The sequence below is a fragment of the Gallinula chloropus genome, assembly GCF_964237585.1.
Source record: "Gallinula chloropus genome assembly, chromosome: 5".
Taxonomy (NCBI): domain Eukaryota; kingdom Metazoa; phylum Chordata; class Aves; order Gruiformes; family Rallidae; genus Gallinula; species Gallinula chloropus.
Genome location: NC_140090.1, coordinates 28,733,893 through 28,749,109, shown reverse-complemented (window position 1 = coordinate 28,749,109; position 15,217 = coordinate 28,733,893). Strand labels below are relative to the sequence as shown.

Genomic DNA, 15,217 nt, shown 5'->3' with positions numbered 1-15,217 from the left:
TTGCATTTCCCGGTCCTGCTTTTGTGGTCCCAGCAAGATTTGTGAAGCAGAAAAGTGGTTATTTCTTTCAGTGGTCTGCCTTGGGGAGCTGGAAACAGGAGTCGGTTGTTCAGACTCGTTCCCTTCGTTAGGTGTGCAGACAGCAGCAGTGCTCTGAGCTAAGGGTTGCTTTTTTTATCCCCCACCTGTATCCGTTGATCTAGAAAAAAGCCTGTATGGACATTCACATACATACATATATACATATGCAAACCTCTGCAACAAATTTTGCTTCTTTTGTGTCCTGTAAACAAGGCTTTTCCTGATAATAGTCTTGCCTATCCAGTTCCTTTCTTTCAGCTCCTACCTCTCTGGGATCCGGCAGTGCATTTCCAAAGTGAGCAGGGTGCCAGGAGAGTGGTGGGGAGCGCTGAGAGTACCTCGTGCGGCTCTGGTTGCCAGTAACCCAGCCTGGTAAGGCTTTCAGTGTCACAGCCAAGGCAGAGATGTAACCTCTGCTGTTTACTTGCAGGCGCCCGTGTCAATGCCAAGGACAATATGTGGCTGACTCCTCTCCATCGAGCAGTTGCTTCAAGAAGTGAAGTGAGTAAGATTTGATTACTCTGCTTTTGCATGTAAACTACGTGCTGGGGAACCATTGATAGCTGTAGTAGGTAGCATGGTGACGCAAACAGGGAAAGCATTTTCTGTGTGCAGGGCCTTCAGCATTGCAGCTGGAAGCCAGTTTTTACACGTTAGTTATAGCTGCGTTTGAACTTTAATGTGGTTGATTTTAATCTTGTGGAATGCTTTATGTTACCATAGTAAGTCATATTGAGCAACCATCAGCTGGAGTGAGTGACCAGGACTGAAGTGGGATAGAGTCCATGGTGGTCTGCAATGGCCACATCATCCTCAAGTGGTGAAATAAAGATGAATAAATCCATATGGATGTGTGCACGCTGTGCGTGTGCCAGAAGGGAGTGGATGTGTGTGTAATCCAACACGTATTACCACATAGTTTGTTTTGGTTAATTGCATTTCAAGGCATCCATTAGGTTTTCTGTTAATGCATTTGATTCATGCATAAAAGAGGGCTAGCCCATATTTCTTCTGCTTGACAACTAGGAGTCTCCTGGCATCATGCTTTACTTTTTCCGTTGCTATCAAAAAAGGAGCAGCGGTAACTACCAGGAATGCAGCCCAGGCATGGCTTTGTTTCCAACCCCACCATTATTCTTGGCTTTCCATTTTGGACCTCCCCATGTACTTTTATCCTCCTAATGCTTAGTTAACAGTAAGCCCAACTGCAGACCAAATTGGCTGCTGGGGGCAAGGGGAGGGGTTGTAAAAGAGACAGAGGGTGGCTGTCTTCCAGAGATTGATGGACTTGAATCACCTCCGTAACAGTCTCAGTGCCTGCCAAGCCTGGAGGCAGGAATCCTGGGCTCGCTTCTGAACTCGGGCATTGTTTGGCTGCTGGCGGAGCTTCCCAGCTGCTGGCGTCCACTGAAACCCTCTGAAAGGAATATCTGATCAAGTATGAATGCTGTAATCAGGCAAAATACAAAAAGCCATGTTGGAAAACAAAGGTCAAACTTCAACCTTAAAAAACAACCCCAGTCTTGCTCATGCGGTAATCGCGATGTGTTTGGTTTCTTTCTTTTTTCTGATGTGTCAGAGTACATGATTTTTTGTTGTCAGTGACAGTCCTAACAGAAGATTTGTGTTTTTCTGTGGGTTTATGTCTCATCTTTAACTCTTTGTCAGCTGAAGGCCAATCGTGCAAAGAGAAGCTGTCTCCCAGTGTCCCAGTACCGGTACCTCCATCAAGTACCCAGATGGGGTAGGGAGGCAGCAGGAGAAGGCACCAGCCCTTGAGGCCGTTTCATGGGCTGCTCTGTGCTTTGTAAACACACACAGCTTTCTTCTCCTGCTCCTTTTCCTTTGTTATTTATGTGATAATTGCTACTTTGCTAATCATTTTGAAACAGACTCAGCATTTGGAGGCTTTTCCAGTGCTGTGTTTACTTTGTTGCACAGGCAGCTTCAGTATACCGGGGGAAGCCAATGGTTATAGCAGTAGGTGAATTCATAGTTCACAATGATAGCAGGAGATGAATTCATTAAGTAGTAGGACTCAGTGTGGTTTTTGAAGTTCCTATGAACTCAACTGCTTTTAGAATGATCAGCTACAAGTTTTAAATTTTATTATCAACCTTTTATTATGAAGCTATCTCCCTGCACCCTTTTCATAGATTGATTAAAAGCATGAACAGATTTTTACTTAAATCATACTAATTTTTCAAGCAGACTTTAGGGATTTGAATGTTTATGTGTAAATCAGCGACCTGGAGGTGTGTCTGTGCAGGATTGTTAATGGAAGTATCAGCTTTAAGCATTACATGGTTTGAAAAAATAAAGAGATTTCACTCTGATAACTTGGGAGAGCCAGAGACACTCAATACAGAGGCTTACACCTTAGCTGTGGCCTACATGCATGTGTAGAAATTATGTTGATAAAAAGGTATAGATAGCTCATGCTCTCAAAAGTAATAAAACCAAAACTTCCCCACATTTTAACATTTTATTCCCAAATCTACTGCAGATTTGCAGATGTAAACAAAAATGTGTAATTGACTTTTTAAAAAGGCTAAATATTTTTAGCTTAGTGTTTTCAGTCCTTACTTCTGAAAATTCTCCTTTAACTTTTTCCTTCCTTCATTAAGAGTCAAAGTGCAGGAATTTTCCTGCTGACTTCATGTCCCAGCTGGATATGTCTCCAGTGCATTACGCTAAACTGACTTTTAAAACAGTAGGCCTGTATTTTAAAAAGAAAATCCTGTTGAGACATCAGCAGCGATATGTCATTATCGGTGCTGTAAGAGGTGCAATGTCACTAACGGAAGAAATCTGTTAGAGGACAGGTTTTGGCATGGCTGTAGAAAATGAAATTGCTGAGAGCTGTGGAGGACAAAGAACTAAAACTCCTCTTAGTAGATGTATTGTTGGTACAGACTGCAGGCTCCTGCACCATTCTAGATACAAAACTGCTATTTAAACGCACTGTATCTGTTTGTTATTTGTTAGTAAAATTTGGGGTTGGGCTTACCAGAGGAATTTTCAGTTTCTGGAAAGAATAAGGTACTGTGTAGGACTAGGGCTGTCCCACGTACCAGCTGTGGATTGTAATTAGCAGACAAGGCTACTTGAATGCTACCTTGTCCCAGTGGTTCCTTTGTATTTTGTTTATTTGCAGGGGAAAAAGGAAGAAGAGACAAAATGTAATTTTGAGAGAGACTTGGCTTTTTATCTGACTTGCTTAATTGCAGATGCATGAGGGGAAGCAGAAATGAACTGATTGTAAATTCTCCAGTGAGTCTCTCAAGAGAGAACAGTGTATTTTCTCAGTGGGAAATACTTTTAACCAACAAAATTAACTTTAAAAGATGTTGTTTGGTCTCAGGCTGACAGAATGGATGTTGCAGTGAAGACCCTTGGCCTGTACTCAGCCCTCAGGGAGGGAAGGAATGCTTATGCTAGCGTGGGGACACCAACATCAACCCTTGCCTGTGATTCACATGCTTTTGCAAAGCTGAAATTTCATTTTCATGTATTCTGTTGTATTTCCTCCTTTTTCCTGTTTATAAATAAATTTTACCGCCCCAAATTATGTGCTTTTAATTTGTAAATAATGCCTGTAGCTGAGATCAAATAAGTACAATCACTTCCCCAGTGAGAACTGAGCTATGGTGACTGAGATATTGAAGGTTAATCAACCAAACAGGCTGGGCTCTCTGCATAGACAGCTTTGTACATCCTAAAATCAAATTGGGAAATTTTGGTTGTCAGGAGAGTTCTCTAAATGACAGCAAAGGTGAAGTGTACTCTGGCAGTTGAATCCACAGTAAATGCCATGTCGCTGGCCCGGGTGGTTACTGAGATAAACGTTCTCTTTCCCTCCTGCTGGTCGCGGCTGGGGTGCAGGAGTCATGTGTGTGGGCGATGTGATCGAGCTGTCAGGAGCGGGGGCCCTGTATTTGAACTGCTTGTTTATGGCTATACCTGTGCTGCGATTGCAGGAGGCCGTGCAGGTATTGATTAAGCACTCGGCCGATGTCAACGCTCGGGACAAGAACTGGCAGACCCCCTTGCATGTGGCGGCCGCGAACAAGGCCGTGAAGTGTGCAGAAGTCATCATCCCCATGCTCAGCAGCGTCAACGTCTCTGACCGAGGGGGGCGGACGGCGCTGCACCATGCAGCTCTGAACGGCCACATTGAGGTGAGTTGCTTAACGGCGTGATTGAGCCTGGACTGATGTATTCGTTTTCCCACTTCGCACAGCTGAGCTGCTGTGGCTGGGGCTAGGCTGAGCCCCAAATCCCCAACTTCCACAATTCCTGCTTTCCAAACCGTGTGCCTGATTTCCTACCTGCAGGAGTCGGAGAGCGGCTGGAAAAGCCTTGTACAGAGCCAGTGTGCAAATCGAGTGCGTGTGTCACTTACAGAGCTGGCTGCACCACCGCCCTCAGCAGCTCAGGGGTGTCCTTGGCTGTTTGGCACTTGACTGCCTGCAAAAATAAGAGTTGCAGAATGGAAAGAAGGGAAAACTGTTGGATTCATATAATACACAAGAAATGTTCAGCCGGTCTGCTGTTCTATTTAGTCTTCTAGAAAATGCGCTGCTATTTTTTCTACTTATCTTATACAAGCAAATTCTTCTGGTCTAATTACTGTTTTTCTATGAAAAAAACCCCATACTTTTGTACGCAAGGCCCCTGTGTAAGGGTTTTTGCTAGAGTCTTTAGATCTGCATGGAAGGATACTCATTTGCCCATTCCACACCTGAAGATCTGAATATGGAATAAAGCCTTTTTTACTGGAACATTAGGCTTCAGTCAACAAAAGTTGATCAATTGTGCTGCAATTAAAAGAAGGAAGCAAAATGGTAGTTCCTGTAAAACAACAGTGTATGGCCTTTAAAGTACTGCACCATAGGTGAAAGATAGTTATTCTTGAGTCTAACCAACGTTATCTAAAGCTCCTGAGCTTTTGGATAGTGTCTGTCACAATCTTAACTGGATTTATGCTGTTACTAGCTGGTCTCTTTGCTGTGGCAAAGCTGTGTATGAGAGGAATACAATCATCCAGCTCTGTAATTTATCACTTTAGAATGTTTTGCTGGAAAAGATGGTTCTTCAATGTGTCTTCCATTCAACTTGCTTGCTTTCCCCCCTGAGTTTTCTTATGCTTACTGTTGGATGATTGTCAATGGGGAAGGCAGCTTTTCACCTCTTAGCTGCGCTGTCTAAAATTCCCACGTTGTATACAGAGCAGCCTGGTGTCTGTCCTCATCACCATGGGAACTTCAAGAAAATCACCACACTGTGGCACAAAATAAACACTTCTTTTTAAAAGATTAAGCAGATTTTAGGGTTTATTACGTCATGGTCTGGAGGAATCTTGTCCCAATCCACAAGAAATCCCCTTAAACTGGTCTCAGCAGTAAAAACTAGGAGCTATATTTCTCTTCCAGGCCTATTTCTCTTCCAGGTTGTTTGCCAAGCTAAATTTGAAGCACAGTGGCCTAGCAACACCCTGCATGCTCTCAGCCCTCTGTGTGGACTTGTGTCCGTCTCCAATCCCTATCATTAATGCACATATCTTTGAGCATTATTTATTTAATTCACAAATTTGTCAATTGAAAGCAGGATTTTGTGACCCCAACTTCATTCCTAGAATGATTTGTTGTATACTGTTGAGTGTGTGATCTCTGCGGGGTTGGCTTGCTTACTGTTTTTACTTCTAGATGGTGAACTTGCTCTTAGCCAAGGGGGCAAACATCAATGCTTTTGACAAAAAGGACAGAAGAGCTCTTCACTGGGCAGCGTACATGGGTAAGGCTTGGGCTGTTGCTCCTTCTTTTAAATTCCTATTCACAAATCAACAGCATCTTTCAAATGGACAAGAACAGACCTGGCCATGGAAAATGAGTGTTGTATTTACCCTGAAGAGGGAAGGGTTCGGCTGACCTAAATACATGCTGTCCATTTATGGTTTTGCAGCTGGTGAGAACTTGGCTGTGATTTCCTTTTTAACACAGCTAATTGTGGGCTTTTGTGTTGCTTTGTTCATTTTGGCCTGTTTATTCTGACTCTAATCCCAGCCTGAAGGATATTTGGGCTTGAAAAAGGTTATATTTGTTTCAGTGTTGCTAAAAACTACTTATAAGATGCACGTAAGTACTGTCATAAATTTTGTTGTTTATCTATGTTTAGCTAAGTTAATATATTGTTAGGAAGTGCTTCATAGGCTTTCCTTCTGTTAGGAGCATATTGTCATCTTTTATTCCAGAGTGGATAAGAGCGACTGATTCATCTATTCAGAACATCAGTGGTGTTATTGAATAGATTAATCTACTCAAAACATTAGTGGTGTTAAATCAATTGACCTTATCATTTCTTTCAAGCTAAAGGAAAGTTTCCTATAGTGGGGCATTATAATTTAAAAATGCTAGAACAAGATTGCCTGTGATAGTGGTCACTCTATTTCAAAAGCTTTTGTTAGCTAAACAATATATTCCAGATTATAATTTGTGAGGTGGTGTGTACCCTCGGCCAGGAACTCTTTCATCTGACCTGTCAAAATCTTGATTGTCATCCTGGCACTTTTGAAAATGAGATAATAGGAGATTTCAAACTGTGAGAAAAGCATATTGTGTGTTCTTTGGATATACACAGACAGATGGAAGGACTCTTGCCAATGAATTCTATTTGGCTTTTGAGCTAGTGAGATTTGAACTCCACTCTGTAGACATGAAAGGTTTTTACACTGTGCTGTGCAATCCCACGTCTCTTTTCCTCTTAATCCTTTTCAGAAATTCATGATACACTTTTCAAAATATTAGGATAACATTGAAGGCCTGAATTAGAAATGGGATTTAGGAGTCTGTGGTGTAATTTGGACAGAATTTAGATAATGAAACCTGAGCATCTTATCCTGTAAACCCTTATGTATTTTCTTGACTGCTTAAATATCTTGGGGCACTTTGGACTTTGTCCATAAAATGTCCTAGGTCTTACTCATGACCAGAGCTGCTTCTGTCATGACAGTGCTGTACAGCTCAGATGGTGCACAATGTCACATGGTGTTTGACATAATACATTTTTAATTGTCAAAAAGACAGCTCTGCTTTAATATGAAGCAATAAGGACTATTCCTCAGTTGGCCTTGATTTAATTCTGGTATTTAGAGCACCACCTGGGAAGACAGACCATGTGGTTTGAAACCTTCAGGGAGAAGAGGAAACTGAAGATACAGGTAGCTTATAAGTTGCATTTTGAGATGCTCAGCTCTTCCCCTGTATTCTGTTGGGAGATCCTAAGTCAGGGGTAAGCATTTCATTCCTGAAGACAGAGATGTCCAATTGGTTTGGCAGCCAGTGCTCATTCTATGTGACTGTTGGGGCTATTACAGTTATTTTAGTTTGCGTGCTATGTGTGTGTGTGTGTACGGACTTTGAGTTCAGATTCAAACATTTTTAGACCTGTATTCAGGATTTTTTGTATGGCCTTGTGTTGACGATAGAGGTTTGGAGAGTCAAACCTGATCCAAATAGCAATGGATTCCTCTGTGTGTATTGGTAGGCTTCAGATCAAATTCTGCACTCACTTGAAACTTAGTTTTCTGTATCCTCACAGGAAAAGAGGATGCCTTCATTTTATGGTTTATTAAAGATATTTTCTATTGCTAAGGAAACCCAAGAAGTGTTGGCAGCTGTGTCTGCAGATGACATGAACAGGGTACTGTTTTGGGAGACTTGTATATGTCGTCATGCTCCTGTGCTCAGTGTTCTTTCTGTAACAGAGAGAATCAACCACAAACTGTTATTTTTAGAGAAATGAATGGGAGAGAGGGTGATTTTGTTCTTTTAATGACTGAAAAACTACTTTAGTAAAGAGAAATTAGGACACGTGTGGTGAAGGTGAACGTATATTGCACGGACATCTTGACAAAGCCCACAGCTAGGATTAAGAATATTTACAAAAATGCTTTTTTCCCCCTTGTAAAACTGGGAGCATAGTGAAACAGCAGTGAAAGGGGTGGTGTGTTAGCAAAGCAAGCAGTAATTTGGGAGAAGCGATACTGTAGGGTAGTGTACTCATTGATTGCTATCTTTCACCTTTTGAAGGTCACCTGGAAGTTGTTGCCTTACTGATTAATCATGGTGCAGAGGTGACTTGTAAAGACAAGAAGGGCTACACCCCGCTTCATGCAGCTGCATCCAATGGGCAGATTAACATTGTGAAACACCTCCTTAACCTGGGGGTAGAGGTATGTGGTAATGTGCTCTTTGTGGTTTCTTCTTACTTGAACATATTCTTTTCGTCTTTCTTAGGGATGCTGCTACAGGTATTTAAAGAGCTTTTTAAGAAAATGAAAAGCACCTCATGCTTTATTAGTTGAAGAGCCAGGAAAACATTCTGGAATAGAAAGTGTCTGATATGGACAGTAAATTCCAGGCCACCTTGCTGAAGAAATCAAGAAATACACACTGTTCCTGCAGAGGAATCTGGAATAATGAAATCTCCCTTGGTTCCACATTCCCTTTAATACAGTGAATGGTTGTTCACAACATATATATATACTATGTACTTTACTAAACTGCAGTTCAGGCTGTTTAAGTTCAGGGACCTGTGTTTCCTCTGCTGTTGGCAGATGGAAGGAGAGGGATTATTTTCACTCTGAAAAAGATGGTGGGTTTTTTTAAATTTTTAATTTTTAGGGCAAAGATCTCTCTTAGTCTAATTTTGTCAGTTCAGTGGTTCAAAGCAGCAGTGAGATGACCAGAAGAGTCTGTGCTGGTTAATCAGAGATGTCAAATAAAGCCATTGCATTTGCCAGCTTTATAACCTGCTGGCTTGACATGCCAAAAAAATGTCAGAAGTCTGTGTTCACAGGCTGTCGACTGTGCAGTTGAAGGGGAATAGGTGTTTCCTGTTTTTAGCAGTACTATGCTAATAACTACCTTTAACTTGCACACTCTCCACTACTGGGGATACGATCTTTGAGCCTCCTGTATTTTGTGGAAGGGTGTTCATGTCATCCCTGAGTCTTTTGTACAATCTGTCTTGTCCTATTTTACAGAACAGCAGTTGATTCTAAGCCAGTCATCAAGAAGTAACATAATCTTAATCACATCTTTATAATACTGAGCTACTGAAAGTGCTTCTTATTGAAGTTTAAATGGCTGTGCCGTTTCACCTTCCCTTCACTCAGACACCTTCGCTCCTTTCCCAAAAGAAACCTGTAGAAAGACCTCTTAGGCCTGATTGTGTTCACAAAATTTCTATAGTCAGTGGTGTATTGTGGTGTGGTGGGTGGGTTGGTTGGTTTTTTTTTTTAATAAAGATTGTGACCTTTTTATTTTTCCTCCTTTCCCACTTACATGTAAAAGCTTTCCAACTTGTTAGGACTTCTGTCATCATCATTGTTACATAGTCCTGCTCTCAGCTTTAAGCTTCAGACTGGCTTTTTTTTTTTCAGACTGCCAGTAAGACAGAGAGTTAATAATAGAAAAGGTAAAAGATTCCAAATTAAGCTCTCTGGGAGTATACTTTTGTCAATGAAATTTGCCGGTGTGAATTATGCCCTGTGACAGTTGAAGCCTCCAGCTATTTCCATTTGCAGTGTGTGATGCATTATGTAAAATGCTAAGCCCATGCCTGTAATTTTAACCCTGTCTCCTTGGCTCATTTTAGATTGACGAAATGAACATCTATGGAAACACTGCACTTCACATTGCCTGTTACAACGGTCAGGATTCTGTTGTTAATGAGCTGATTGACTACGGTGCTAATGTAAATCAGCCTAATAATAATGGATTCACTCCCTTGCATTTTGCTGCTGCCTCCACTCATGGAGCACTGTGTCTTGAACTACTAGTGAATAATGGGGCGGATGTAAACATTCAGGTAAAATTTGCATTACTTCCTGGGGAAGTAAGAACTGAAGGTTGTTTGTTTGTCTGTTTTAGAGCCCAAGTTTTCAAAGTTTGATTGTGTTTAGGATATGTGAATGCTCTTGAGATACAATTGGTACATCCTGATGAAGCTGAAAGGGACTTGCTGTTATCCACCAGGGAGGGTAGCGGTGCAGGTATGAAAAGACTTGAGTTGTTCAAATCCATGCAAGATTTTAGCCGCTTTAAACTCTGTGTTTCAGTTTCCCACATATAGAACTGGTTTGTAGCATTTATCACATCTGGCAAGTCCCTTGAGCTCAGTGAATTCAGTGCATTATTTAAACTCAGAATTATAAAAATTAAATTAGGGATTTCACAGTGAGGGTTACAGAGCACTGGAATAGGCTGCCCAGAGAGGTGGTGGAGTCTCCATCTCTGGAGATATTCAAGACCTGTTTGGACGCCTGTCTGTGCAATATGAGCCAGGGAGCTGCTTTGGCAGGGTGTTGGACCCGATGATCTCTCGAGGTCCTTTCCAACCCCTGTGATTCTGTGATTCTGTGATTGTGTTTGCCATTGAATGTGAAACCCCATGCCAGTAAACATGAAGTGATATGAATAGTGGGGCAGGTACCCTTCCCTTGCTATTTTGTCAGCTCCTCAGCTTCCCCAAGCTCAGTTTCTTTCTCTAGAACCCAAAACATTGATCTCCACTCCTTCTGTCTTTCCTTTCATATGTCTTCCCTGTTTTCTAATTGTCTTTTGTAGACATTCTATTTTTGATTGCATGGAAATCACTATAGTGTCCTTTATTCTGGGATGTATATATACAATGCAGATTGATCAATAGGATATATTTCATTAATCTCTCAGAGACTGCTCCTACTTACCTTTGACCTTTGTGGTACCTTTGCTTTTCCTTATTCTTTTTGCAAGGGTTAGGGACTGAATGGGAAATGTTACTTCAAAATAATATTCAAGAAGAATATCTCATATTTCTTTATGTTTCTAGTAGATACTGTATACAGTCAGGCCTCTGAGGACAGGCCTCACTCCAGTCCATTTCCTACTTGTTGCTGAGGAACTGTTTTATTTCACAGAATCACAGAATTATCAAGGTTGGAAAAGACCTAAAAAATCATCCAGTCCAACCATTCACCTATTACTACTAGCTCCCACTAAACCATGTCCCTCAATACAACATCCAGTCTTTCCTTGAACACCCCCAGGGTCGGTGACTCCTCCACCTCCCTGGGCAGTGCATTCCAGTGCCTGACTACCCTTTCCGAGAAGTAGTGCTTCCTAATGTCCAGCCTGAATCTCCCCTGCCGCAGCTTGATACCATTCCCTCTAGTTCTGTCACTGTCTACACGGGAGAAGAGGCCGACCCCCTGCTCACTACAACCTCCCTTCAGGAAGTTATAGAGAGCTATAAGGTCTCCCCTGAGCCTCCTCTTCTCCAGGCTGAACAATCCCAGCTCCCTCAGCCGCTCCTCGTAAGGCCTGTGTTCCAGACCCCTCACCAGCTTAGTAGCCCTCCTCTGAACGCGTTCCAGGGCCTCAATGTCTTTCCTGTAGTGAGGGGCCCAAAACTGAACACAGTACTCGAGATGCGGCCTCACAAGTGCTGAGTACAGGGGGACAATTACCTCCCTGTTCCTACTAGTAACACTATTTTTGATGCAAGCCAGGATGCCGTTGGCCCTCTTGGCCACCCGCGCACACTGTCGGCTCATGTTCAGCCGTGCATCAATCAGTACCCCCAGGTCCATTTCCTCCACACAGTCCTCCAGCCACTCCGCCCCAAGCCTATAGCGCTGCCTGGGGTTGTTGTGGCCAAAGTGCAGGACTCGGCATTTGCTCTTGTTGAACCTCATGCCATTGGCTTCAGCCCAGCTCTCCAGCCTGTCCAGATCCCTCTGTAGGGCCTCGCTACCCCCAGGCAGATCCACACTCCCAGCCAATTTAGTGTCATCTGCAAACTTACTGAGGGTGCACTCAATGCCCTCATCTAGGTCATCAATAAAGATATTGAAGAGGACAGGCCCCAGCACCGACCCCTGGGGAACACCACTCGTGACCGGTCGCCAGCTGGATTTAACTCCATTTACTACCACTCTCTGAACCCGGCCCTCCAGCCAGCTCCTTACACAGCCGAGGGTGTACCCATCCAAGCCATTTGTATGCTTATATCTTCTGCATTTATCATCATGTATAGATTTAGACCTACAGACCTTTGAAGCCGCTGGAGGTTTTATCTGAAGAATAAAGAACTGTAGGATTTTGATCTGAGAGACTTCAAATTGTTACCACTGCTTTACATGCTAAACAGTTCTTTTTCCATTTTGTTTGTTAGAGTAAGGATGGGAAGAGCCCACTGCACATGACAGCTGTCCATGGGAGGTTCACGCGATCACAGACCCTCATTCAGAACGGTGAGTTTCTGTGCCTGTTCCACAGCTCTCCAAAAGATAAGACATTTCCAAGGTTGCAGTTTTCAGTTGTTCTGACTCAGAGTGCCAAAGGACTGCTCTGAGAGCTCCTTAGCTGTCCTGATAGCTCTCACTCCAGTGCGTCATCATAAATTGAGATTTTGGTTGTTCACAAAATCCCATGTTCCTCCAGCTGCTGGTGGTCCAGCTGATCTGTTGCGATTCTTAACCTGAGAAAAAGAGTTCAAAGCTGTATTTAGGTCTTTTATCTGCTGAGAAATGGGCACAACTTTCTTTCTTAAATGATTTAAAATCTGAAAAAGGAAAACATTTAAAATTGGACTCCCTTGGGAGCCCTTGTATTCTTAGACCATTTTCTTTACCCTCCATTCATTAGCCCCATACCTGCCTCGGCTTTTCTTAGGCATTGAATAGATACATGGGAGGGTGGACCAGTGTCACCTTGTTTGTTTAGCCAGGATTCCTGATTATCAGTCGTTTGTCAGGTATCTCTCTTCTCCAGGAATACTGCAGAGTATAACAAATGTTGTTGTTTGAGGTCTGGCAGAGGCCTGTTTTCAGCTGACAGAGGTTGCTATTCCTAACTTCGGACACTATGTTGGACAGGATGGTTTGGGTTTCTTGGTTGCTTAGTTGGGATTTATGTTTGTTTTCCAAAATCTCTTAGATTTTGGAAACTTAGAACTTAAGCAGGGAGTGTTGAAGATGGCTGAACAGCCACACTGTCAATGTAATGACAGTTACATTTACACAAGATTGTATTTTAAAATGGAGGTCTTCAGAACATCATGCTTTGTTCAGGTTGTCATGCAAATTTTTCTTCCTATCTCTCCTCAGATAAATAAAATAGTAATGAAAGGAGTTTGGGCAGACTGGAAGCAACTGTGCTCTAATGCTGTTCTGAGCTGTTTGGTGAAATATGCTCTCTGACTTACAGCTGTTGTTTGCTCTCTGTTGGATTTGTGTGTGAAGGGACTGGCAGTTCTTCATCTGTCCTTCACGCTTCTCTTCTCTTCTTCAGGTTACTTGGGTTTTGCTTCTTTAGTTATTTCTTTGCTGGCCCTCTAAGTTTAGTATTGCATACAAATCTGTTTGCAAGTGGCTTTATGCCTCATTGACATGGGATATTGTGAAAGAGAGAAATGTAGATGTTTTAAAGAAATGGAGTTGCATTTTGTGGTACTTAATGAGTTGGCTAAAAGCACCTCAAGTGCTGGCTGCCATCTCTAGTGATTTGTAGAGGAGGAACAGGTTACCTCAAAATTGGAAAGTTGCAGATGGGATACCTACCTTTAAAAATGGGGGAAAAGAAACGCTGGGGAATTTTCCATAGGTCAGCCAAAAAATCTGAAACGAGTGAATGAACACACTATTTGTCAACACTTAGGGAGGAGTGGGCGCTCTCTGGCATAGACTTTTCAAAATATGCTGAAACATCATAATTCTCTCTGCAGCAGGGTAATAGGCTTTGTGAAGACAGCACAGTCCTCCGAGTTTTCTGTGGGCAGGTAATGGTCATGGAGACTCCACCCCAGGGAACCCATTTCAGCATGTTACTGACCTTTATTTACTATTAGAAAATGCTGTGTAGTGCTTGAGTAGAACTTCTATTGTTGTAGTTATGGCCTGTTATCTCCTGTGAATAGTGGACATGAATATTGCTGTATCCTCATGTTAGCAAGACTTTTTATGTGCTTTCATAAAATATTCTCACAGCAAGCTAGAGGAGTTTGGTCTAGATGAAAATATTACAGTATGGGTTGAAAAACTACATTTGGAGCTAGTAATAAATGGGTTGTTGTTGAAATGGAAGGTGCAGTGAGGGAGTTTTCATTTTCTCTCCTGGCTCTGGTACTATCCAATATTTTCATTAACATCTTGGATGCTGGAATAGAAAAATGTGCTTTTAACATTTTTAACAGTTGGGAGAGACAGTTTGGCAGAAGGTGGAGTCAGAGTGGAAAATGATCCTGTAAAACCAGGGACCGAAGTTATAATGCAGGTGAGACAAAGGGAAGCTCCCCCACACAGGCCTGAGTACCAGTTGGATACATACAGAATGGCAACAGCTGGGTGGCTGCAGTTCCTCAAGAAAGGATCTGGGGCTTGTTAGAGGACCAGGAGCTTTTTGACCACAAGTCAACGCTGTCATGGTGCTTAAAAAAAGATCAACAATGTACATGGTGCTGTGCAGTGTACAGGAGTGTATAGATAGGAGCATTGCCAGGAGGCATGAAGTAATCCTTTGCTCAGCTGAAAGCTCAGTGCTGGAGGAAGTCAGCTGTAGTACTGTTTTTGGCTTTTGACATTTTGCTTCCAGAAGGATGTGGGCCAGCTGGAGAGGACTGGGGTAAGGACAGGAATAGTTGGAGCGCAGCAAACCTGGTTTATGAGGAGAGACTAAAAATTATAGTTCCTTGGTCCAAAAAGAAAACAAAAGCTTGATAGCAATCTTTGCATGGGTCAAAAGCCACAGCAGAAAAGAAAGAAATAATCTATTTTTTGAGCTTGTGAGGATAGAACATGAGATGACAGGCTTAAATTGCAGCAGGAAAAGTTCTACTTAAGCACTGTGTAGCTCTTTGGTAAGACACAGAGAAAGCACACTACACCATTGTTGTTTGCAGTGTGTTCCTGTCAGCATCTCGTACAAATTCTGTTTATTATCATTGTCTTACAGGTAAGGTTGAGTGGCAATGTCTTTACAAACAAGGACATAGTTTCAGCAGTTTAGTTTTTTAGACTCATTCAGGGCATACATTTGTACCTTTAGACAAGGAGCAAGTCTAAATTGTGTACTTGGCTGTTGCATCTCATGTG

The 15,217-nt window shown here is 42.4% G+C and overlaps 1 protein-coding gene across 1 annotated transcript in view; it reads left to right on the top strand.

The window, feature by feature from the left end:
* The window catches only part of ANKRD44 (ankyrin repeat domain 44), a gene marked incomplete at both ends in the record, with an annotated part of 75,167 nt that overhangs the window by 17,673 nt on the left and 42,277 nt on the right, over positions 1-15,217 (top strand). The window contains 6 exons of the mRNA XM_084264938.1: positions 512-582; positions 4,062-4,262; positions 5,790-5,877; positions 8,172-8,314; positions 9,742-9,954; positions 12,301-12,379. Coding sequence (XP_084121064.1) covers positions 512-582; positions 4,062-4,262; positions 5,790-5,877; positions 8,172-8,314; positions 9,742-9,954; positions 12,301-12,379 — 795 coding nt within the window. The remainder of the gene's footprint in view (positions 1-511; positions 583-4,061; positions 4,263-5,789; positions 5,878-8,171; positions 8,315-9,741; positions 9,955-12,300; positions 12,380-15,217) is intronic.